Source organism: Dipodomys spectabilis, unplaced genomic scaffold (assembly GCF_019054845.1).
Source record: "Dipodomys spectabilis isolate Male_0828 unplaced genomic scaffold, ASM1905484v1 ptg000102l, whole genome shotgun sequence".
Taxonomy (NCBI): Eukaryota; Metazoa; Chordata; class Mammalia; order Rodentia; family Heteromyidae; genus Dipodomys; species Dipodomys spectabilis.
In genome coordinates, this window is record NW_024870779.1 from 3,383,851 (window position 1) to 3,407,041 (window position 23,191).

General features: G+C 39.0%; 1 protein-coding gene across 1 annotated transcript in view; it reads left to right on the plus strand.

Annotated features, from left to right (window-relative positions):
- Positions 1–23,191, plus strand: part of Col12a1 (collagen type XII alpha 1 chain) — a 128,651-nt gene that overhangs the window by 21,433 nt on the left and 84,027 nt on the right. Inside the window, exons 11-13 of the mRNA XM_042687119.1 lie at positions 2,737–3,009; positions 6,439–6,711; positions 16,783–17,055. Coding sequence (XP_042543053.1) covers positions 2,737–3,009; positions 6,439–6,711; positions 16,783–17,055 — 819 coding nt within the window. The remainder of the gene's footprint in view (positions 1–2,736; positions 3,010–6,438; positions 6,712–16,782; positions 17,056–23,191) is intronic.

Here is a 23,191-nt window from a genome sequence, read left to right on the forward strand (position 1 = left end):
TCCCAAAATTCAGAAATGGAGCTGCTTAAAAAAATCATTTTGCTGACTGTAATTAGTTGTATTTTTGCCCTTTTTATATGCTGAGGAATTTTACCTTGATTACAAATATATTGACATTATCTTACTTTAAGCCACCGAGCCCTATTTCCCCCTTTTGTTCTTTAAACCCTCCCTAAACTATGAACAGCTTTTTAGCAAGCATCTCCCTTATATTTGGCATTCATTTAGCCAGAGATAAAATAATTTCTGAAACAGTCCTACAACCATTTTTTAATCTGGATGTAGAGATTAATTGGACCGTATATTGGAGACTGACTTCCTTCTTCCCTTCCTTCCTCCCCTCCCTTCCTCCCTCCTTCCTTCCTTCCTTCCTTCCTTCCTCCCTTCCTTCCTTCTTTCTCCCTCCCTCCCTCCCTCCCTCCCTTCCTCTCTTCCCTTCCCTTCTGTTCCCTTCCCTTTCCTCCTCACCCCCTCCTCCTCCCTCCTCTTCTTCCTCCCCCCCCTCCTTCCCCTTCCTTTCCCTGCCCTTCTTCAATGCTGGGGCTTGAACTCTGGCTTAAGTGCTGTCTGTGAGTGTTTTTTGTTTGTTTTCTTCTTAAAACTAGTGTTCTACCCCTTGAGCCACACCTCCACCTCTGACTTTTGGGTGATTGATTGAAGATAGGAGTCTCATAGACTTTCCTGCCGGGGCTGGACTTAAAAACCACAATCCTCAGCTCTCAGCCTCCTGAGTAGCTAGGATTACAGGTGTGAGCCACTGGAGCCTAACTGTATATACAATATATTTCATCACAATATTTTTTTATAAAAAATAAAATTATGGAGCTGGGAAGGTGGCTCAGTGGTAGAGTGCTTGCCTCCCATGCTTGAGGCCCTGGATTCAATTCCTCAGCACCACATAAGCAGAAAAAAGCCAGAAGTGGTGCTGCGACTCAATCGGTAGGGCCCTAGCCTTAAGCTGAAAAGCAGAGGGGCAGCGCCTAGGCCCAGAGTTCAGCCTTCATGACTGACCAAAAAAAAAAATTATGGAAAGAAATACATTAAAATCACCCTCCCCTCCTGCCCCCTCCCCCCCTCCTCCAGGGAAGAAAGGGCAAAGGCCACTAATCTCACATAAGCTTTAGTTTTGGGTCATCATACCTCTGTGGTATAATTTGGTAATGTCTTTCCAATCTATTCTTTGTAGTGAAATCTGAGATTTCAACTGTCTTTGTCAATAAGGACATTTCTGATTCAAGCCCTTTATTAGGTTAAGAAATTTTTAGCTTCCCCCTGTTTGTCAGATGCTGTGCTAAATGTTCTCAATGGATTATCTCATTCAACCATGATGTCATAATAATCATGTTTTAATAGTGAGCAATCCAAAACTCAAAATCACATACCTGTTAAGTTTTAGAGCCAGGATTCCAACCCATCAGTCTATCCACCTCATTTATTCGGACTGATTTAGTCTTTTTTCTACACACTTGAATCATGGCCACGAGTCTGCCAACTTCCATTTTTTTTTCTTGAGAGATGCATCTTTCCATCCACCTTGGAGTAATGTATTGCTGCACTGAATTGACAAACAAACTTAAAAATTGTCGAGTACACATACAGGCATGTTGTACTCTGGTTTCAACCCAGTGCATTGAGAACTCATGATCTTTCCTGAGTGAGTCGTTAATGTAGACAGCTTGCCCTCTGAACAAGTGGATGATGGAAACACGGTTACTAAACACAAAGCCGAATGTATTTTTTTTGCCAGTCCTGAGGCTTGAACTCTGGGACTGGAAGCTGTCCCTGAGGCTCTTTAGCTCAAGGCTAGTGCTCTACCATTTGAGCCACAGCTCTGCTTTTGGCTTTTTGTGGTTAATTGGAGGTAAGAGTCTCCTGCCTGCCAAGGCTGGCTTTGGACTATGATCCTCAGAGCTCAACCTCCTAGCTAGCTAGGACTACAGCAGAGATCCATCAGCTGCCTTCCTCATCAATCTTAATGAAAATTTCATAGTTGACTGTGAGTCTGTATTACTCATACTGTAATTTAACTTCAAAATTCACATCTAACTAGGGTTCATTAAATATGCATCACATGCTTCCTGTCCAACTAATATGGTCCAACTAATCTCCACATCCAGATAAAAAACTGGTGAGATGATTGTTTCAGAAGTTAACCTCTGGCTAAATGAATGCCAAATGTAATGGAGATGCTTGCCAAGAAGCTATTCATAGCTTAGTTAAAGAAATGTTATAATTTAGCATCCAAAAGCTAGTTCTTATATTTTTCACATAAAGTCAAGTAAAAATTTCAAATTCATATTCGTTTTATTTTTTTTTATTGTCATCAAATAATATGAGGGCTCTAGAAAGGGGTTTCAACTTAACATGTCCATTTATGTGTACAATCTTAGCCAGCCACTCCTTCCATAATTCTTCCCAACACTTGTCCCCACCCCATTCATCTCAGCAAATTTCCTACTTCCATTTTTATATGTGTGCATTGAATATTGTGACTGTAGTGGCCTATCATTTCTTGTTCTATTCATCTACCCTCCCTTTATAAACCCTGACTCTATTCAAGACAAGTTTCAGCTTCCTTATATTCACTTCGTTAAACTATTATTATTTAAAGGGGTTATAGCATAAAGTTTCACTCCTATGTGTACTGTACAGTTAATCAGCTTAATCACACACATATGAATATGGCCTTGCTTGTATTTATGAATTTTCATAGTTATTTGTATTTTTTTATTTCAGTAAAAGGTGCACCTCGAAACCTAAAAGTGACAGACGAGACTACAGATAGTTTTAAAATTACCTGGACTCAAGCTCCAGGGAGAGTTTTAAGGTATCGGATTAAATACAGACCAGTTACAGGAGGAGAAAGCAAGGAAGTCACCACCCCAGCCAACCAGAGAAGGAGAACGCTGGACCACTTGATGCCAGACACAAAATACGAAATATCTGTAATTCCTGAGTACTCCTCGGGACCTGGCTCTCCCCTGACCGGAAACGCAGCCACTGAAGAAGGTAGAGGAAATACGCCAGTCATAGTAAAGTTACCCAAATGTTACACTAAAACTCTCCAGAAAACATGAATCGCAACACACAGGTCTCAGTGTTCTGTGGCTCTTAGTCTATGGTAGATTTAGGTTAAAGCTATCCAATTGTTTTACTTACATATAACATCATTTATTTGTGTCAGTAGAACTTGACAGGATATGGTCCAGAGATAGTCTTTTATGAATACAATTAAAGCAAATATTTTAGTACAAATTAAAGGATGACTAGGGATTACAAAATCCAACTACTTGACAGCATTGGAATTGATTCGATTTTATTTTTTAGGAAGATCTTTTCTGTTTGTTTTTGTTGGTCGTGGGGCTTGAACTCAGAGCCTGAGAGCTGTCCCTGAGCTTTTTTCCTCAAGGCTAGTGCTCTACCACTTTGGGTCACAGCTCCACTTCCGGTTTTCTGGTGGTTAATTGGAGATAAGAGTTTCACGGACTTTCCTGCCAGGGCTGGCTTTGAACCTGGATCCTCAGATTTCAACCTACTGAGAAGCTAGGATTACAGGCATGAGCCACTGGTGCCTGTCTGGAGGATCTTAAATATTAATTTGTAGTTATTTCAATGGAGTGCTTAGGCTTGCAGGACTGATTCTGATAACTTGAAAATCATTAATAAGTGTTTAATATGTTATTTCATTAAGAAAGTTACATAATAAATATTTTCATTTTATTCCTTATCTTTTGTGTATGTGGTACTAGGCTTGGAACTCAGGGCTTTGCACTTACTGTGCTGGTTCTCTGTTGCCTGAGCCACACCTTCGACCGTGCTTTTTTGCTGGTTATTTTGGAGATGAAGCCTAGTAAACTTTTCTGTCTTCCCTGGTCTTGAATTACAAGTTCAAGTTCAAGTTCAATCTCCAGTTCTCAGGCTATTGACATCTAGGGTTATAGCAATAAATCATTAGCATCTGGCTCAAGGCATTTTTTAATAGTAATGAAAATGGCCAACACATACTACAATAATGGATTGATCGTCTATTTCCATCTTTTCTGCAGAAGGCTCTTTGCATATTATCCCATCAGCCCTCATTTCCAAATAGAGACTGTGAACTTGTTATTATTGTCATCCCCTGTTTATGAGGAAAATTGAGACAAAGGAAATTCAATCACAGCTCTAAGCCATGGACCTAAAAAGCTGTGAATCTGGGTTTGTGCACTTCACTGCTCACCCTCAGCTATTCTCAAGGACTGTTTAGTGCAGGGCCTACCTCTGTAGCTCAGCAACTTGGTCTTTCCTGCGGCAGCCCTCCTCCCACTCACCTTTCTCCTCCTTCTTCTCTTCCTCCTTCTCTTCTTGCATTGGGAAGTTAATACTTGAACTTGTCTTTTCCTATCTGAGAATCTAACCTTTTTGTGTTGCACACCATAAAATAACCCAGTTCTTTGTGATTTTAGTTTGCCTGAAGTTAGCCTGGCTGGGGGGTTCTGTGCCAGTGGGGTTCTGTGCCTGGGACCCCCCCAGTGACCACGTGACCCAGCCACAGGGGAATCATACCTACCAGATAGCATGTTGTGAGGATGTGGGGTGCCTCTTACATGTGTGTCCACTCTTGGTCTCACTTAGCTTTTTTCTTTTCTTTTCCCTTCATTTTTTCCTTCCTAGGGGCAGCACCATTTAAAAAAAATTTCCATTTATCTTTTTTTCCCCTTTCAGCATAATTTCTTGATGGTTATGTTTACATGTTTACAGTATGACACTGGTAAATTGTCTTTACCAAGATTTCTAAGGGGAGTTATTTTTCCTCCACTTTTAGAAAAACTTTAGAAAAAGTAGGATACATGTAAGATTTTACTCAAAAGGTTTTCTCACTTGTGAACATAGAAAGAGAATTGGATGTCTTTTGCTTTGCATCTGCTCGCAGGTAGGGTCTGGTTTAGAGATACTTAAATGTGGCTGGTTAACTCAGGAGTCAGTGGCTCATACTTGTAATTCCAGCTACTCAGGAAGCTGAGTTATCCTAAACAGGAAAGTCCCTGAGAGTCTTTTTTTTTTTTTTGGGTCTGGTCATGGGGCCTGAACTCTGAGCCTGGGCGCTATCCCTCAGCTCTTCAGCTCAAGGCTAGCGCTCTACCACTTGAACCACAGCACCACTTCCGGCTTTTTTCTTTTTGCTTGTATGGTGCTGAGGAATCGAACCCAGGGCCTCAGGCATGCAAGGCAAGCGCTCTACCACTGAGCCACCTTCCCAGCCCCCTGAGAGTCTTATCTCCACTAAAAACTACCAAAAAGCCAGAAGTGGAGCTGTGGCTCAAGTGGGTAGAGTAGAAACATTCAAGGACAGTGTTCAGGACCGGAGTTCAAGCCCCAGGACTGGTACCAGAAAAAAAAAATCGTTGGCTAGTTAACAGTTTCAGTTATCATTAAATTAATTAATGATTTCACCTTAAATTAATTAACTAATTTGCTTATGATAAAAACTTGGTAGAATTGAAGAGACTGAGACAGGAACATTGAGAGTTCAAAGCCAGGCTAGCCTACCTAGTATAATACTGTCTCAAATTAAAAACAAAAAAATTGCAAAATATTTTCCTGATACATTTTGAAGGATTAGCACAAATGTAATTTCTAACATAAAGTAATTCTGAAGCCAGGCGCTGGTGGTTCATGCTTGTAATCCTAGCTGTTAGGGAAGCTAAGATCTAAGCATTGAAGTCCAAAGCCACCCAGAGCAGGAAAGTCCATGAAACTCTTACCTACAATTAACCACCAGAAAACCAGACATACAGCTGCAGTTCAAAGTGGAGGAAAAATGCTTAGGACAGTGTCCAGGTCCTTAGTTCAAGCCCCAGGACCACTACCAACAACAACAACAACAAAAAGAGTAACTTTGACCAAGGTTTTACAGTTAATTGGTTTAATACTAATGTTAATAAGGCTATTAGAATATTCTCTTCATCTCAATTCATAATTGAATCTGATCACTTTAAAAAGTCTGTAAGAACCATCACTGGAAAGCATACTGGAAAGATTAATAGACCAGTCAGAATGAATATTTGGGAATTATGTGGCTATAATGAATTGTTTAGTACAGCAGGTGTACTTTTCTTTCTTCTAGATTGCTCATTTCTTGTTCCTCAGACTACATAGAGCAAAGTTTGGTGAAATATTTATTGACCTGTCTGAGTTACTGGCCTATTTGCCTCTAACTCTGGGATATATGAAGCAAAGGTAGCTCATCACTGTGTGGTTTGTTAGATCTTAATGCTGTAGTTGCTCGGCCTTCTTCCCACCTTTCAGCATTGTTAATCTTTAAAAAATAAAATAAAATAAATTATATATATAAAAAAAACTTGGTAGAATCCAACTCATTTATGTCAAGGAACAAAGTGTTTTCAAAGTCATTTTATTAAATAATCAGTTTTGATGTTGTTTCCTTTCTTTATGAAGTTCGAGGGAATCCGAGAGACCTGAGAGTTTCTGACCCCACCACATCAAGTCTGAAATTATCGTGGAGTGGAGCCCCAGGGAAAGTTAAACAATATTTGGTCACCTATACCCCGGCGGCAGGAGGGGCCACGGAAGAGGCCACGGTGAGGGGCGACACCACAACCACCGTGCTGAGGAGCCTGAAGGAGGGGACACAATACACCTTATCTGTGACGGCCTTGTATGCGTCTGGGGCTGGAGATGCCCTTTATGGAGAAGGGACAACACTTGAAGGTAATGTGCTGTCATGCTAATGGAAATATTTAAGCTTGTCTGCGATTCTGAAATTAGGAAGCCTAAAATGTGATCCTTTTTCTTACAAGAAAAGTGAATAAGATTGCCTGTTATTCAGAGATGTATAATATAAGCTATTGAAAAGAAAAGATGAATTTGAGTAGACTAGCACAGTGGCTCATGCCTATAATGCCAGCTACTAGGGAGACTGAGGTTGGGAGGATTTTCGTTTTGAGGCTACCCTGGACAAAAAGTTGTGAGACTTTATTTCAACCAATCAAAAGCTGTCACATGGCACATGTCATGCTAGCTATGTGGGAAATGAAAATAGGAGGATTGTAGTCCTGGCTGGCCCAGGCAAAAGGTAAGACCCTATTAAAAATAAAAAAAATCCCAGGAGCACTAAAGGACTGGGGTCATGCGTCTAGTGGTAGAGAGCCTGCATAGCAGGAAGAGGCACCAAGTTTAAACCATAACAAAACCAAAAATAAACAAATAAACCAAACCAAAAAATACTTAATTAGGAAGAAGCATCTCGGGGGAGTGGAAAGAACAGGAAGGCTGTAGAAATGGTTTGTGGTGCCTGGATTGCTTTAATGGAGACCAATGCGAGCAACGTTCAGAGAGAAGGATTCTTGTTAAATATCTATGGATGAAGAGCATTTTTGTTGTTGTTCATTTGTTTATTTCAGTACTGGGGCTTGAACTTAGGCCTGGACTGTCCCTTAGCTTGCTCATTCAAGGCTAGTGCTCTACCTTTTGAATCACTTCCAGTTCTTTTGGTGTTAATTGGAACTAAGAGTCTCATGAAGTTTTCTGCCCAGGTTGGCTATGATAGTCAAATCTCAGCCTCCCGTGTAGCTAGGACTTGAGGCGTGAGTCATTGGAACCTGGCTGGATGCAGAGTTTGGACTCCCAAAGTCATGGGTCTGTTAACCAAGTAGAGGTAGAAGAGACTGTACATATGTGTTCAGGACCAGATATGAAGTATTTTCTGAGTTTTAGGGATGTGTACTTGTCATTTGCTTTGCGTAAAAGTAATGCTTGGAAAATAGGAGAGAGCCTCGGAGCCCAAGTTTCTCCTATTTTTTGAAGTGACTTTTAAAATTTTGTTCCGCATTATAAGTTCAAAGTTAATGTTATATGTAGTTAAGTCTTAACAGTAGGACTGCCCTGTCTTCTTGGTTCTTTAGAGTTAATTGTCAGAAGAGACATGTTCAATGCTAATAGTCAATGAATTCTCTTCTTGGAAGAGGATTTAAGTACATATATGTATGTGTTTGTATGTGGAAAATACTGATACAAAGAGTCTTGGTTGTGCTGTTTAGCTGTGTGGCCTTGAAATAAACCCTTTGCTCTTGAGTATCAGTCTACCCATCTCTGAAGGATGTCTCCTTCCTCCCAGGGGATGTATAGAAATCAAATGAAAGAATATAGATGGAACTCTTTGGAAACAGAAAAATACTATATGTACATAGAATCATCAAGAAGGAATAGCTTATTAGCTTCAGTAAGAAGTTCAGAGATACTAATTGCCTATGGAAATTTGCCCGTATGAGACAGAAATGGGCCTTGTCTGTGTACAGACCTGATCCAAGTGAGAAAACACATGATCTTAGGATCTGGAGCAAAAAAATTGGAGAAGTTTAACCTTTTTTTTTTTTTTTGACAACCCTGGAACTTGAACTCAGGACATGGGAGCTATCCCTGAGCTTTTTCAATCAAGGATAGCACTTTACCACTTTATAGATCCAAATTCAGCTTTTTTGGTGGTTAATTGGAGATAAGAGTCTCATAGTCTTTCCTGCCTGGGCTGGCTTTAAACTGTGATCCTCAGATCTCAGCCTCCTGAGTAGCTAGGTTTACAGGTGTAAGCCATTCTCACCCAGCTATTCTTTTCTTTTTTTCTTTTATATTGGGTCCGGTTGTGGGGTCTGAACTCTGGGCCTGGGCGCTGTCCCTCAGCTCTTCTGCTCAAGGCTAGCACTCTACTACTTGAGCCACAGCGCCACTTCCAGCTTTTTTTTTTCCTGCTTATGTGGTGCTGAGGAATCGAACCCAGGGCCTCATGCATGCAAGGCAAGTGCTCTACTGTTGAGCCACCTTCCCAGCCCCTATTCTTTTCTTTTCATGTTTAGAAGAACTTATTTAAAATTTTTGTATGTTTTCATCGTTTTCAGCATAATTTGTTCATAGGATTGTTTTAAGGCTAAACTGTTGAACTTTTACATTTGTGTAGAGATTATTTATATTTGTATTTCAGCTCAAAAATATTTTTATTACCCTTAAGTAGTTATACAAAGGGTTTGACATTCAACAAAGCAATTTATGAATACATTGCATCTTGATCAGTCACCTGAGCATTTTACCTTATTGGAAATGTCCTGCAAGTAATGTATTAGTATTTGTTTTGGTTGTAACATTTACCTTCTGATATTCACTTGCCTTATATATACATATATATGTGTGTGTGTGTGAATATATATATATATATGTATGTATATATATCCTCATGGGCTGGAGGCATTGGTCAAGTAGTAGAACACATGCCTAGAAAGCAGGAGGTCCTGAGTTCAAACTCCAGAACCTCAAAAACTTTCTATCTATCTATCTATCTATCTATCTATCTATCTATCTATCTATCTATCTCTCTATCATCTCACATGACAGATTCATAGTTAGCATATTCTTTTGGTCAGTGGTTTCTCTAGCCAGATAAATGATTAAATTATTTGTATGTTTATGGCTCTATACAAATGGTATGGAAAAGTCTCCTACCTTGTATGCATGTGTGAATATATGTATATATTCACTTATATATGTATATATAAGTACGTATGCATGCTTGATTTGCATGCATAAGAGAGAGATACACAACAGGTAAATTAAAATTTTAAGGCTACAATTTTTTATTTCTTCAGAAGGAAGAAAGCTAAATGGTCAGGCAGTTTGCTTAAAAAAAGTTAGTTTGAAACTAAATTGTCATCTTACACTTTCTACAGCGAAGATTACCAAGAAATGCTGCCAGCCTATGGTTTTATTAACATATTTATCCCATTGCGTTATGGGTGGTAAACTTGACAAATATGGGAAAGCATAGTTGTGACTAAATTAAAATAATAGATTTCTGCCCCTGGTTATCCCATTTCATTTTATTATATTAGCCGGCCAAATTCACATACCGTATACAGGAGTAGGATATGATTGTAAACGCAGGGAGTGGAAAGCCCGGAGACAGCGCCAGGCAACTGCTTTTGAGGGCTGCTGTTTTTCTAATCTGTTCTCCTCCCGGCAGAGGAGGTGGTAAGAGCAGACCTTAAAAGAATGTTCCTTCTATCCAGAGGCAGGAAGTCAACCTGCAGATCCTGCAGGCTGACAATTTTATACATTACCTAAAGAGTAGCAGGGTGTTCAATTCAAGGAGCAAACATTTTTTTCTTTCTTTCCTTTTTTTTTTTTTTTCAATACTTAGCATGGTCCACATTTATCCTTAAGTTGAATTTGTTTCCTAGTACTTTTTTTTTTCTTTGAAATGCAGCCGGTGATCAGAAAATTCCCCAGTCTCTGGAAGAGAGATTTATTAGCGCTGGCACAGGGGAGAAGCTCATGGCTGGCTGTTGTCTGTATGCAGCAGAATCACAAAGACAGAGTTTATTACTATTTCAGACTCAAACTTCAGTGGAATCTCAGCTCACACTATTAGTTTGATTACATTGTTGTTGTTTTTTAACCCCCGGTGTTGTTTTTAAAGTAGACAGACTCAAAGTGATTAGCAAAACCTACAACCCGTGAATGTCATTTGCCCCCCCCCCCCTCCCCACCTCCCTCCCCTTAAGACATACAGGAAAACCAGTTTTTGCAGACTTCTAAATGATAATGCTCATTTCGATTTGGAGATGAATCACAAATGAATGAAATAATAGTTTGAGAACAATATGGTTCTTTCTAAATTTTTTTTTTGAAGTATTGTTTCTGGGCTATGGAAAGTATGACTTTTCAGAATTTCCTTTGTTCCAGTTGCCATAGCAACTTGCCATTGTCCCAGCCATGAATGACTTTCTACACATCCCATCAAGCTAATGCAATTGACATTTTGCTCCAGTGAAGTTTTTAGCATATCACAGGAATTCTGCATTACATTGGGTGACATGGGGTTTCTCCAAGATGGGCAGAACAAGGCCGCTATGTCTTTGGAGCCTTAATGCTGTCTCTTAATTTGAAAATTCATGCACTCTGGATAGAAATCTCTTGAGTTGCCTGGAAACGTTAGTGTCTCTGTTGACCAGTAATTCATAGTTCCTTGCTCTGTGAGTTAATTGTTCAATCAAAGAAGAGTCAAAAATCAAATTGAAGGGTAATAATTATGGAAGACTTTTTAATTTTTTTTTTGTGTGTGTGCAGGATCCAAAGTTGAGCTGTAATTTAATTATGAAGGGGCTGTTAAGAGTTTCAGGACTACTTAAAGTAATTGAATTAACTTATCAATGGTGAACTTTGTCCTTTGCAAGCATAGCTCTATTCATTGGTTGGAAATTGAGTAGATTTCCACAGAAGCAGGTCTTCTGTTGTCTACTGGAGAAAGTTGGATGTTTTTGAGGCTGAGCTCTTACGGAAAAGACAAATTGACTTAGGAGAGAGTTTACATTACATTTTCAATTTAACTTCTATTTTTGAAAGTGGTATGTGAAAGTCAGTGAAAGCTGGCTGGAACAATCCATAAGATGAAATTCAGTTTCATTTCACAATGATTAATTTTTCAGTTATCATCCTTGGCTAATTTGTATTATAATGATATTTGAATTGGACGGCCATTTGCTTTTCAGAGGGCAAATGGAAACGGGCTAAGGGAACATAGGAAAGTTACTTAAATGAGGCGTTATTAGTTCTTTGGCCTAGGATGTGGAAAAAAAAGGGGGATATAAATCAACCTCTTGCGGATGTTCAGATTATGAGAAACACACCTGGCTGAATGAATCCCAAGGCAGCAGGAGAGATACATGCAAGGAGTCACGAGGAAACATGGTCTTGCCTACATCATATCTGATGTATGGACAGAAACTCAAGACTACAAGCCTTGATAGCATTCTGTCTCTTTAACTGGATGACAGACACACGTTGCTATGTGTTGTTCTTTGTCTTTGTACTGGTGTTGTATTAGGATGAAATAGAGTATAGAGGAAAGCTTAGGACTAAAAAGCTTTGACTAAAAATGATACATATTGTTGTCATACAACATTACTTATTTGAAACAAATGCCAGAAATTCTATTACCCAGGGTAAATGATTACATTAATATTACTAATATACGAAGTGCAGACATGTCCAGCAATCAAGAACTATGAGATTAAATATTGAGAAAAGATGTCATTTAAAACATCTGAACAAACAAACCTTTGAAAAATTAGGGAGGGAAAGAGGGAGAGGATACTCTAGGCTCAGAGCAAGAATGTCACAAAGGGCACACTAGCCTGGGTTGGTTCACTGGTATAGTTTATTTATTTATTTTTTTTTTGGTAGAGGTCCTAGGACTTGAATTCAGGGCTTGGATGCTGTCCTTGAGCTTTTCTTACTCAAGGCTAGCACTCTGCCAGTTGTGCCACAATTCCACTCTGCCTTTTTTCTTTTTTTTTGGAGTTACTTGGAGATTAACTACCAAATGGACTTTCCTGCCTGGGCTGGCTTTGAACTGTGATCCTCAAATCTCAGACTCTTGAGTAGCTGGTAATACAGGTGTGAACTGTAGGCTTCCAGCTCACTGCCATAGTTTTATGCCTCAACTTTGAAGAACAGTAATGTTTGGATAGAAGCCAGGCATGAGACTTTGACTGCTTTTCCTTCTATATTCTAAGAGAAATGATGCTTGTCCAGATCCAGCCTGGCCAAACTAAACTAAAACAAGACAAATCATCTCCACTGTAAATACTGGGGATGTCTGGCATTCTTGAGGTTGAGGACAACAATGATAATGTGGTAAAACAAGCAAATGCCTGGCTTGGACCAAACCTTATTCATCTGAAAATGTAATCAATTATTCAATAACAAGAATATGCTCAGAGACATTTCCTTTCTAGACACAGCACAGGGGAGAAGAAGGGGAGAACTGGCTAGGTGTTATGTAGGATGTTATAAGGAGCTTGACTTGACTTTGCAGTCAGCCTTGAGATTTTTAATTTTATTTTTGTCTGTCCCGGAGCTTGAACTCAGGGCCTGCATGTTGTCCCTGAGCCTCTTTGTGCTCAAGGCTAGTGCTCTACCATTTAAGCCATGGTGCCACTTTGGCTAAAAATTTTCCGAGTAGTTTATGGGAGATAAGAGTCTCACAGACTTCTGCTCGGACTGGCTTTGAACTGTGATCCTCAGATCTCAGCTTCCTGGGTAGCTAGTATTACAGACATGAGCCACCAGAGCTGGACTTAGCCTTGAGATCTTACCGCACCTTCAGGGTGATTTGTTGTGTGTGATAATGTAGCCACATTGTAGAGGAGCCATTGAGCAGTGCCACACAACGTCACCACAACAAACGTTTTGATCTATTTGGGTCTCTTCATTATTTTTTTGTTTAGGTAATTGGAATTGAATTTGGGGCCTTGTAGCAAGTGTTCCATCACTTGAACATCCAAGAATTAAGGTTTTAGTTTGCTTTGTCAGCTAGAGACTCTCGCTTGTGCCAGGACTGGCCTTCAGACAGGATTCCCTGACTTTTATTTCCCCAAGTAGATGGGATTATAGGCACGTACCACCATGCCTGGCAACCTATCCACTTTGATGGAGTCCTGTTTCTAGATAAAAGCAAGTGGGAGGTTTTTTCCCTTCTCATCCTGACAAAACTTACTTTCCAAATAAGTGTTTTACTAGGGCTTCAGGGGAGAGGAGCAAAAAGAATTAAGGGGTGGGGGAGCCAAGGGAAAGAATGAGGAACTGCAGAGGAATTATGTACATGTAAAGTTTTTAGAAGGCCTAACATCAGTTAGACTGACCCAACTGATTTTTAGGCAGGACTGTTTTTGGCTTTCCAGGCAATTCTCTGGTCTGGTCAGGTCTGATACAGTTTTCTGCTGCCTAGGAAGTGGCCCGGCTAGCTCCTGGCCTGCTTCAGCTGGTTGTATACCTGGCCTCAGCCCAGCCACCTGCTCAGCCACCTGCTGGGTGTGTCACACAATGTGTCAGAGTTGCTTCATTTTTTGGTAATCTAATGTTTGGCTAAAGCAGGATCTTATTTTTAAAAACTTCAGGGGCTGGCCAGGTGCTGGTAGCTCATGCCTGTAATCCAAGCTGCCTAGGAGGCAGAGATCTAAGGATTGTGGTTTGAAGACAGCCAGGAAAGAAAAGTCCCTGAGATTCTTATCTCCAATAAACCAACCAAAAGTTGGAAGTGGAACTGTTGCTCAAGTGGTAGAGCCCCAGCCTTGAACAGAAAAAGAGAGTGCTTTGGCCTTGAGTTCAATCTCCAGGACTGGCACACAGGCATAAAATAATTACACTAGTATTTTGTTTTAGATTTATAGCTCTTCTTAAAATAGTTGGTTAAAATCCATGGGGACCCATGCGTGTCTGGTGAGCTGGTATCTTTTTGTGTTAAGCTCAGAAATGTCTTTGTGGATGTATTTTTTTTGCTTCAACCACAATTCTCTTCCGGTTATTTTTCTCCTAGTGAAATCATTAGCTTGTGTTTGTGAGATTGATGTCTGTTGTCATGGGAATAAACAATATTACTAATTCAGTTTTGCGTGAAGTAAAGAGAAAAAGAAGGAGAAGCACAACTTTCAGGGAAAGTAGAAGCTGGAATGACTGCCAATTCTCTGACGTTAATTTGGAAGACAGTTCCCACCTTCTAGCGAATGATGTCTCATATGGTTTTGGAATGTCATTTTTCAGTGTTTAGTTCATTTCAATTCTGTGTCACTTGCAAAGTAGAGTTCTTCCACATAAGCCCTTTCTGATGACAGTTTAGAATATGCAGAAGAAGGGCACATATGGAAACATACTGATCCAGCAAAGGGAAATATTTACTGCACTTTGACAACTTAGAGATTAGTGGCTGGATATCCATGATCACAATGAATAAAAATACAAAGAAAATCCCATTAATCAAAACAAACCAAAGAAAAGAAGCAACTTGGAATTTCACTTTATAGTCTTACAAGTAAAACAAAAAAAATCATGTAAGTAGCAAATACAGCTTTAAAGAAGACTTTCAGATGAGAATTAGCTTTCCTTTGGGGAAGGAAAGTCAATATGTTCTTGGTTGTAATAAAATCTGTTATTTCCTCCCGGAGATGAGATGTCCTGTCAGCATTTAGAGTTATTTATAATGGAGTTAGAATTTTCCATTTGGACTTAGGGTCTGGTAGACTGTCCAGCTCCTATTTAAATTATTTATTTTTCTCTCTAAATTCGACCATACACAATAGGGTTTTATGTACTAATCTTCCTTTCAGTAATTTCTGTCTTTACATTGTACTGAAATGTGATTGTCTAATTATGAGTTGTGTTAAGACACTCATTTTCAATCTCAAAGTAAAAATAATAGTTGTCAAGACACTTGTAAGAGAGTTGTGCATCATTTGCATGAATGTACAACATTGTTGGCAAGATGCATGCTGAGAGTGGACAGTTTTGTACTTATGTCACATTATGGCATACAGCCTTGTCAAAGTAGCCAATTTAAAGTGACCTGTATATTTATCTTGCACTTAAAATATGGAAAGTGAGCATTTTATTGGAAGACATCTGTGACTCCTATTAACTTGAGGTTTCCATATTTTTCCATTTGGGTTGCAATTTTGTTTTTTTCTTGAATGAAAAGCCAAAATTTAGTAGCAGACGTTTTTGATCAGCTAGAACAAGTGGTGTGTTTTATTTTGATGACTAATCAATTTTAAGTTTTCCAGAAGAAATGGTAGTTTTTAGTTTCATTAGAGTCAAGCTGTATTGAAAGGTTGCCCTTCTAGTTTTTTCTTTCCTTTTATTTTTATTTTTTTAACGGCGCTACTGGGGCTTGAACTCAGGGCCTGGATGTTGTCTCTGAGTTTTTGTTCAGTCAAGGATGGTACTCTACCACTTGAGCCTCAGTTCTACTTCTGGGTTTTTGATGCTTGATTGGAGAGAAGAGTCTCATAGACTTTCTTGCCAGGGTTGGCTTTGAACCTCGATCCTCAGATCTCAGCTCCTTGAGTAATTAGGATTATAGGCGTGAGCATCTGGTGCCTGATTCCTTCTACTTTTTATTTTTTCTAACCATACAATAAAAGTTTCTCCAGAGAATGATTGTTGGAAATCAAGTTTGCAAATGATAAGGGTTCATTGTGGTTATTGTAAATCACACATTGAAAACGGACTGCTTTAAATGATTATTTTAAAAGAATTTTCTTCAAGTTGTAGGGTTGTACAAAGGGGTTTCATTCAACATGCCAGTTTATGAGTACAATGCATCTTGATCGATGTCACCCCTCCATCGTTCTCCACTCTCCATCTGTTATAACCCTACCCATTCCCTCAAATTACCTGGAACTTATTTATATCAGACCAGCGATGAGGAGATCTGGTAAAGACATAGACCTTTGTAAGCCATTAGTTATGTCATAAAGCAAATTGAAGCAGGATAAAAATTTGGGGATTTAGGCATATTTTTCTCTTTGGAAAAACTTTTAAGTCTATTTCTTTAACTTTGGCTATCAATCTTAGCCTGGAGACCTTACTCCCTGGGTGTGTGGGAGCCTGAAGGATAAATAGGAATAGAATAGAATTCTCAAGTTTATTCCATCAGCTTGTTCTGTTGGAAGAACAGGACAAAAGAGCTCAGAAAGAATGAGTAAGGCAGGGGGTGAAGAATACAGATATAATAGTGAATGCATGTCCTGTGAAACTAGAGAAATTGAGGGGAAGGAGGAGAATGGGGAAAGGGCTGATGGCCATCGAGATGCACTTTACTCATAAACAGGTACACTGAATGATAACCCCCTTGGTAACTGCTTAAAGATTAAAAAAAGAATGGGCCAATATAGACCAGTTGAGTTAGAATACATATTTAGTAGGCATTAAAAAAGGATTTGCCTCTCATTTCTACCCTAGAACGTGGTTCACCTCAAGATTTAGTGACCAAGGACATCACGGACACCTCCATCGGGGCCTACTGGACGTCTGCTCCTGGGATGGTTCGGGGGTACCGGGTTTCCTGGAAATCGCTGTATGATGATGTGGAGACTGGAGAGAAGATTCTTCCTGGGGATGCCATCCACACCATGATAGAGAACCTGCAGCCAGAGACCAAATACAGAATTTCTGTGTTTGCAACGTACAACAGTGGAGAAGGAGACCCGTTGACGGGAGATGCCACCACCGAATGTGGGTACCAGCCCGTGTGTGTGTGTGTGTGTGTGTGTGTGTGTGTGTGTGTGTCCATGCTTCTCTCCCATGGCAGGCACTTGAGCCATGTGCCTCTTCAGATGAGAAATGAGGCTGAACCATTACCATCGATCTTTAAAGAACATGATTTAAGCTCGGAGATTACTATTGAAAAAAAAGTCACACTTTAAAGGATTGTATCTGCCTGTATGTATCTTCCTTTTACCTTTTTTAGTCTTTTTAAAAGATGGATACCCAATTAATGAAAAGGTCAGCTGTCATAGATAAAGAGAATTTAAGGCATCTTTATGGATGGATGATCTTGGTCAAGTGATTTAACCTTCTTTGAGTCTTAGTTTCCCAAACTGTAGAATCAAAGCCATAAAGCTCTTCTCTTAGAGCTGTCTTGAAGATTAATTGAAACAATGCTGAAATCACCCAGTACAGTGTCTGTCACTTACATCAATGAAAGATGAGTGGCTATTGAGTTTATGATTTTCCTTCAACAAGAGTAATCCTAGATTCTTTACTTTCTATTTTACTTGCTAAGAGTGAGTCACAAGCTCATTCAGTTTGCTGGTGGCACAGATTTACTCCTCTCTCATCACTCTTCTTTCTTAGGAATACTTGTGAATGATCTGTCATCATGTATATTGCCTGGCTTGGGAAAGAGGTGTCCAGATTTTTCTCTCCTACCTTTCCTTCTCCTTCACCTTTTTTCTCCCTCCCTCCCTCTTTCTCCTTCCCTCCATTCCTTTCCCCTTTCTTCCCCCCTCCTTTCTACTTTCCCCTCTGTCCTTCCCTATCTTTCTTTTATTCGTTCTTTTTGCCTTTTCTTTCTCTGTTTTAAGATTTTGTATTCGAGTGATCGTAATATGTCAATGTAATTTCAATAATCATAGCACTAACTTTTACCATCAAATCATCTTGGTGGGTAATGTGGGCAATGTAGGAGGCTGTGTATATGTGGGAGGCACGAAGCAATACCTGAGAAATTTCTGTATTTATTGCTTAATTTTGTGAGCAACCCGAAACTCTTCTAAAGTAGTCAAGCCTATGCATTTTATTCATAAAATGCTTTATTAAATGGCAACTCAATGTTACAACTACTTGAAGATCAAAAAGAAACCAAACCAAACCAAACCAAACCAAACTAAGCTAAAGTAGTTGGGCACTCATGGCTCATGCCTGTAATCCTAGCTATGTAAGAGGCTAAGATCTGAGGATTGTGGTTCTAAGCCAGCCCAGGCAGAAAAGTCCCTAAAATTCTTATCTCCAGTTAACCACTGGAAAGACAGAAGTGGAGCTGTGGCTCAAGTGGCAGACTGCTAGCTTTGAGCCAAAAAGTTCAGGGACTGTGTCCAGGCCCTGATTTTAAGTCCCAGTAGTGGCACGAAAACAAAACCTTTTAAAATCTTTTGGTCTGAGTTGTCTGACCAATTGATCTTTTTATCACTGGTAAGCACAGTTGGGATACATCTATAAGTTTAAATTTGTCTAAATGGACCATCATTCAAAAAGAATCATACTCCTTACCAGAAATACAAATATGTCAAAAGGACTGTTTCTCAGATTGCCATATAATTAGTTAATAGTAAATGAAATCTCGTGTCTGGAATATATTGGCTAGTTATGTGAAAGAACTTGGCAGAAATAAATTTCTGGTGGAAATGTATTTGTTGTACAAAATTCATATTGTAAGCTTGGGCAAGTATAGGCCCTATATTGCTATGCTTATTTATAGAAATAGAACTAAAATTTGTATGGATGAAAGATTATAAAAGTATGTGTAGATGATGTGCTTAAAAAGTTTTTCCATTTCCAAAATTTCTAAAATTGTCAGAGACCAAATCTCTACAAGGGACATATTTTAGCTAAAAGTAGGTCTGTTGCAGAAACTATAAATAAACTCCGGTGTCTCAGAAGATGGGGCTCTAAGAACTTTTTAGTATTTCTTGGCTCCCTGATTGGCTTAAAGGTTAGTTAGAGGCAAAAAAGCCTCTTGTGAACTAGAAGTAGACTTGGAAGGAATGAGACGCCCATTTTTTTTTTTAGACTTTATGGAAGTTGCTTATATGTCTAAATAAATAAGCAAGAACACAGGAACTTTGCTTTGTTCTACTTTCATTTGTTTGGGCTTCTCTTTGCTCTCTTTGGGGCAAGTCAAGCAGTTTAGGGCACTTTTGGACATGAGAATGAGATTTGGTATTTAGGTGGGGCCTGAGACCCAAGGTGAAGGTTAAGGTCACCAACTCCTTTTCATCAGGTTTTCCAATGGGCATCTTAGCAATGTTTAGCTTTGCTTTCACAGGAAAATCAAGGGGGCTGTCCATCGCTGGTTGGTATCATGAAATCCATGAACTGGTATTAGAGGCCAGCAGAGGGTGTAGCTCTCTACCACCTCTCCCTACAGCTGACTCAGCTGTAGCATAGGGGTGTCTGAAAGAATCTTTTTCCTGGTATGAAGGTTGAACTCAGCATTTTGCAAAGCTCTTCTTGCTAGCTTGGCTGGTGCTCTACCACTTGAATTGGACCTCCAGCCCTGCTTTTTGCTGATTATTTTGGAGATAGACCATCACAGATATTTCTGCCCAAGTTGGCTTCAAATTATGATCCTCTAGACCACAACCTCTTGAGTATCTAGGATTTCATGAGCCATTGGTGCTGGGGATGGAACCTGGTGCTAGGTAAACACTCTACCAAAATCTGTCTCCCAAAAAGGAGCTTGTAAGAGTTACTAACACTTGACTTCAGCATTTCATAGTACGTGACATGCCTATCAATGGCTGAAAACTTAGATGAGATGTGATATATTTTATTTCAATTCTGTTATGGGAAGGCAGGAACTTTCATGGAGACTCAAGAAGCATATCATGGTACCAAGTACACCATTTGCCTGCTATTAGCATATTTAAATTTGGAAATGCTTTAGAGTTTGGAATTTCCTTCTTTTGGAAACATAGGCCAATATTGTAAGCTTTAAATTTCTATTTCACTCAATGATGAGTTGTGTGAAATTGATTTGCATACTTTGTGTAAGAGAGAAATGTCTTGCTCCACTGAATAAAAATTTAAGACATGGAAATAAGAGGTTGCAAAACATATTTTTGCACCTTTTAGAAGATTGTTAAACACATAGAAACTCTTTTAATATTGTGAACATTAGTAATGATAATAATTCAACCAGATTATTTTTCTATATACTATTATTTTCCATAATTCTAGGTACTCTTCACAGTTTTGTTTGGGAATTTATATATTTCTTTTTAGTAGTTCATGCGTTCAGAGAATAGTAATAGGAAAATGAGGCTTGAACTCAACAATTAAAAAAATATTTATTTATTTAGTGCTGGTACTGGGGCTTGGACTCAGGGCCTGGGTGCTGTCCCCTAGCTTTTTCAAACTCAAAGCTGGCACTCTACCACTTGAGTTACAGCTTTACTTCATTTTATTTTGCAGGTTAATCAGAGCTAAGAGTCTCATGGACTTCTCTGCCTGGGCTGGCTTCAACCTGTGATTCTTAGCTCTCAGCTTTCTGAGTAGCTAGAATTACAGGTATGAGCCAGCAGTACTAGTCTCTTTCTTTCTCTTCCTTCCCTTCCTTCCCTTCCTTCCTTCCTTCCTTCCTTCCTTCCTTCCTTCCTTCTTTCCTCCCTCTCTCCCTCTCTCCCTCCCTTCCTCCCTTTCTTTCTTTCTTTCTTTCTTTCTTTCTTTCTTTCTTTCTTTCTTTCTTTCTTTCTTTCTTTCTTTCTTTCTTTCTTTCTTTCTTTCTTTCTTTCTTTCTTTCTTTCTTTCTTTCTTTTCTCTCTCTCTTTCTTCCTTTCTTTCTGATAGGGTTTTACCAGTTGACTGGCAACTGGCAATTCTCCTGCCTCAGTTTCTCAAATTCTGAGATTACAAGTACATACTACCACTCTTGGCTTAATCTTGATAAATTATAGTATTTTTCAGAAAGCAATGGATTTGTCTGGAGTTCTCTTTCATTTGCTTAAACTCTAAAATAAAGATTTTGGTCAATTTACTCTTAGCTAAAACATATACTTTTGTATCTCTCAGAAATCTAACTCATATCGTATAATTAATTAATTTCCACATCATAATTCTTATCCTTTTTCTTTATATGCATTATATCTTTTTAAAAACTCTGGCTTCTTGTCAAGATTTGCTTTTTTTGTCATTGATCTTAAGCAATCTGATTCTGTTGTGTCTTGAGTGCTTCTCTTCATGTTCCCAGCACTTGGGGCTTGTTTAGTTTCTTGGATCTGTGAGTTTATAGTTTCTAGAACTTAAATACATATACAAGTATTTCTTTAATATTTACATAGTATACTCCTAATTTCCAACACAACTTACTGAATTGTTCTTTCTGAATTTTTTCTTTCCTTGTGTTTTGTTAAAGTATTTCTTTTTTCTTTTTTAAAATTCTTCTTCTTTTTTATTTTTTGCTTGTCCTGGGACTTGAACTCTGGGCTTGGGTACTGTCCCTAGCCTCCTTGTGCTCAAGGCTAACACTCTAGCACTTGAGCTACAGCACCATTTCTTGCTTTTTCTGTGATTCATTGGACTTTTCTGCTTGGCTGACTTCGATCCTCGATCCTCAGATCTCTCTTGAGTAGCTAGGATTACAGGCATGAGCCACCAGCACCCAGCTGTTCTAATGCTATATCACCAAGCTTATTAATTATTTTTTCCTAATTTTAAATATGCATTTCATCTTAGCCATTGTATGATTATCTTTAGAAGTTTGATTGAGTGTATCATTTATCTGTATCTATCTGCCTATGTATCATCTTGATAGGTGATATCATCTACCTATCACCTATCTATCTGCCTATTTATCATCTGTCTATCACCTATCTGTCTATCATCTATCTGTCTATGACATGTCTTATCATCTATCTATTTTTCTATGTAACATACTTCATCTTTAGTGCAGGGTTGAAAGCTGAAGGAGAATCTTCTGCATATTTTTGGACCATTTTCCTTGTAGTGTATTTCTTTCTATCTCTTCTATTATATTTTCTTCTAACTCATCTATTCTGGGAATTCTAGTTGTCTTGGACTTCCGCGTTTTTAGGGGAGATGACTGGGCTTCCTCGGGGCTCTGTCTGGTTCTGACCTTCCTATACTGTGCTGGGAAATACTCTCTCGCAATCAGTTGGTGATTTCACAGCCTGTGCTCACCTGCTCTCCTCAGTCAGGGATATTGTCAGGGCTGACTGATGTCATTGGTTAATCCTTATTATTTTAAAGACTTATTTCTCTAGGTTTAAAAAAAATTGTAGCCTCTGGTTCCTGCCCATTTGAACATGGACATTTCTCTTATAATCAGGAAAGACTGTTTGCTGGATTTTAAGTGCCCTTCAACTTAATATCTTCCTAAGAAGATGTTTAAGATATATTTCTTGATACTGTTATTGAACCAAATTAAGCAATCTTGTGTGTAAACTCATTATGTATAAGGAAAAGGATGTTATTGGTAGTTTGTGGATGCTTGGTGATTTGTGTCTGATATTAATAATAGTGAACTATTACTAAAAGTTTAATATGTAATATTAGTTACACATTATAAAAATACTATTAACATAGAATACTCCTAAAACACATGTACCACCTCATCTTTGGTGTGGTCCTGAGGTTTGGACTCAGGGCTTCTTGCTCTTGCTTTGCTTGCTTAGCTGGCACTCTACCATTTGAGCCACACCTACAGCCTAGCATTTTGCTGGTTATTTTGGAAACAGAGTCTTGGTGACTTTTCTAACTAGAATGGCTTTGATCCACAGCCCTTCAAGTCTTAACCTCCTGTGTTGCCAGTCCAGGGACTTGAACTCAGGGCCTGCACAGTGTCCCTGCACTTCTTTTGCTCAAGGCTAGCACTTTACCACTTGGGCCACAGCACCACTTCCAGATTTTTCTGTGTATGTGGTACTGAGGAATCGAACTCAGGGCTTCATGCATGCTAGGCAAGCACTCTACCGCTAAGCTAATTTCCAGACCCTCTTTGAGACATTTTTATTGGCTAGTTTTTTATTCTTTAGTGTTCATAGTCTTGCAATCACAAGAGTAGTGGTAACTGTAATAATTCTAGCTAGCATTTACAGATTGAAACTTTTTCTGAAAAAGCCTACATTCCTAA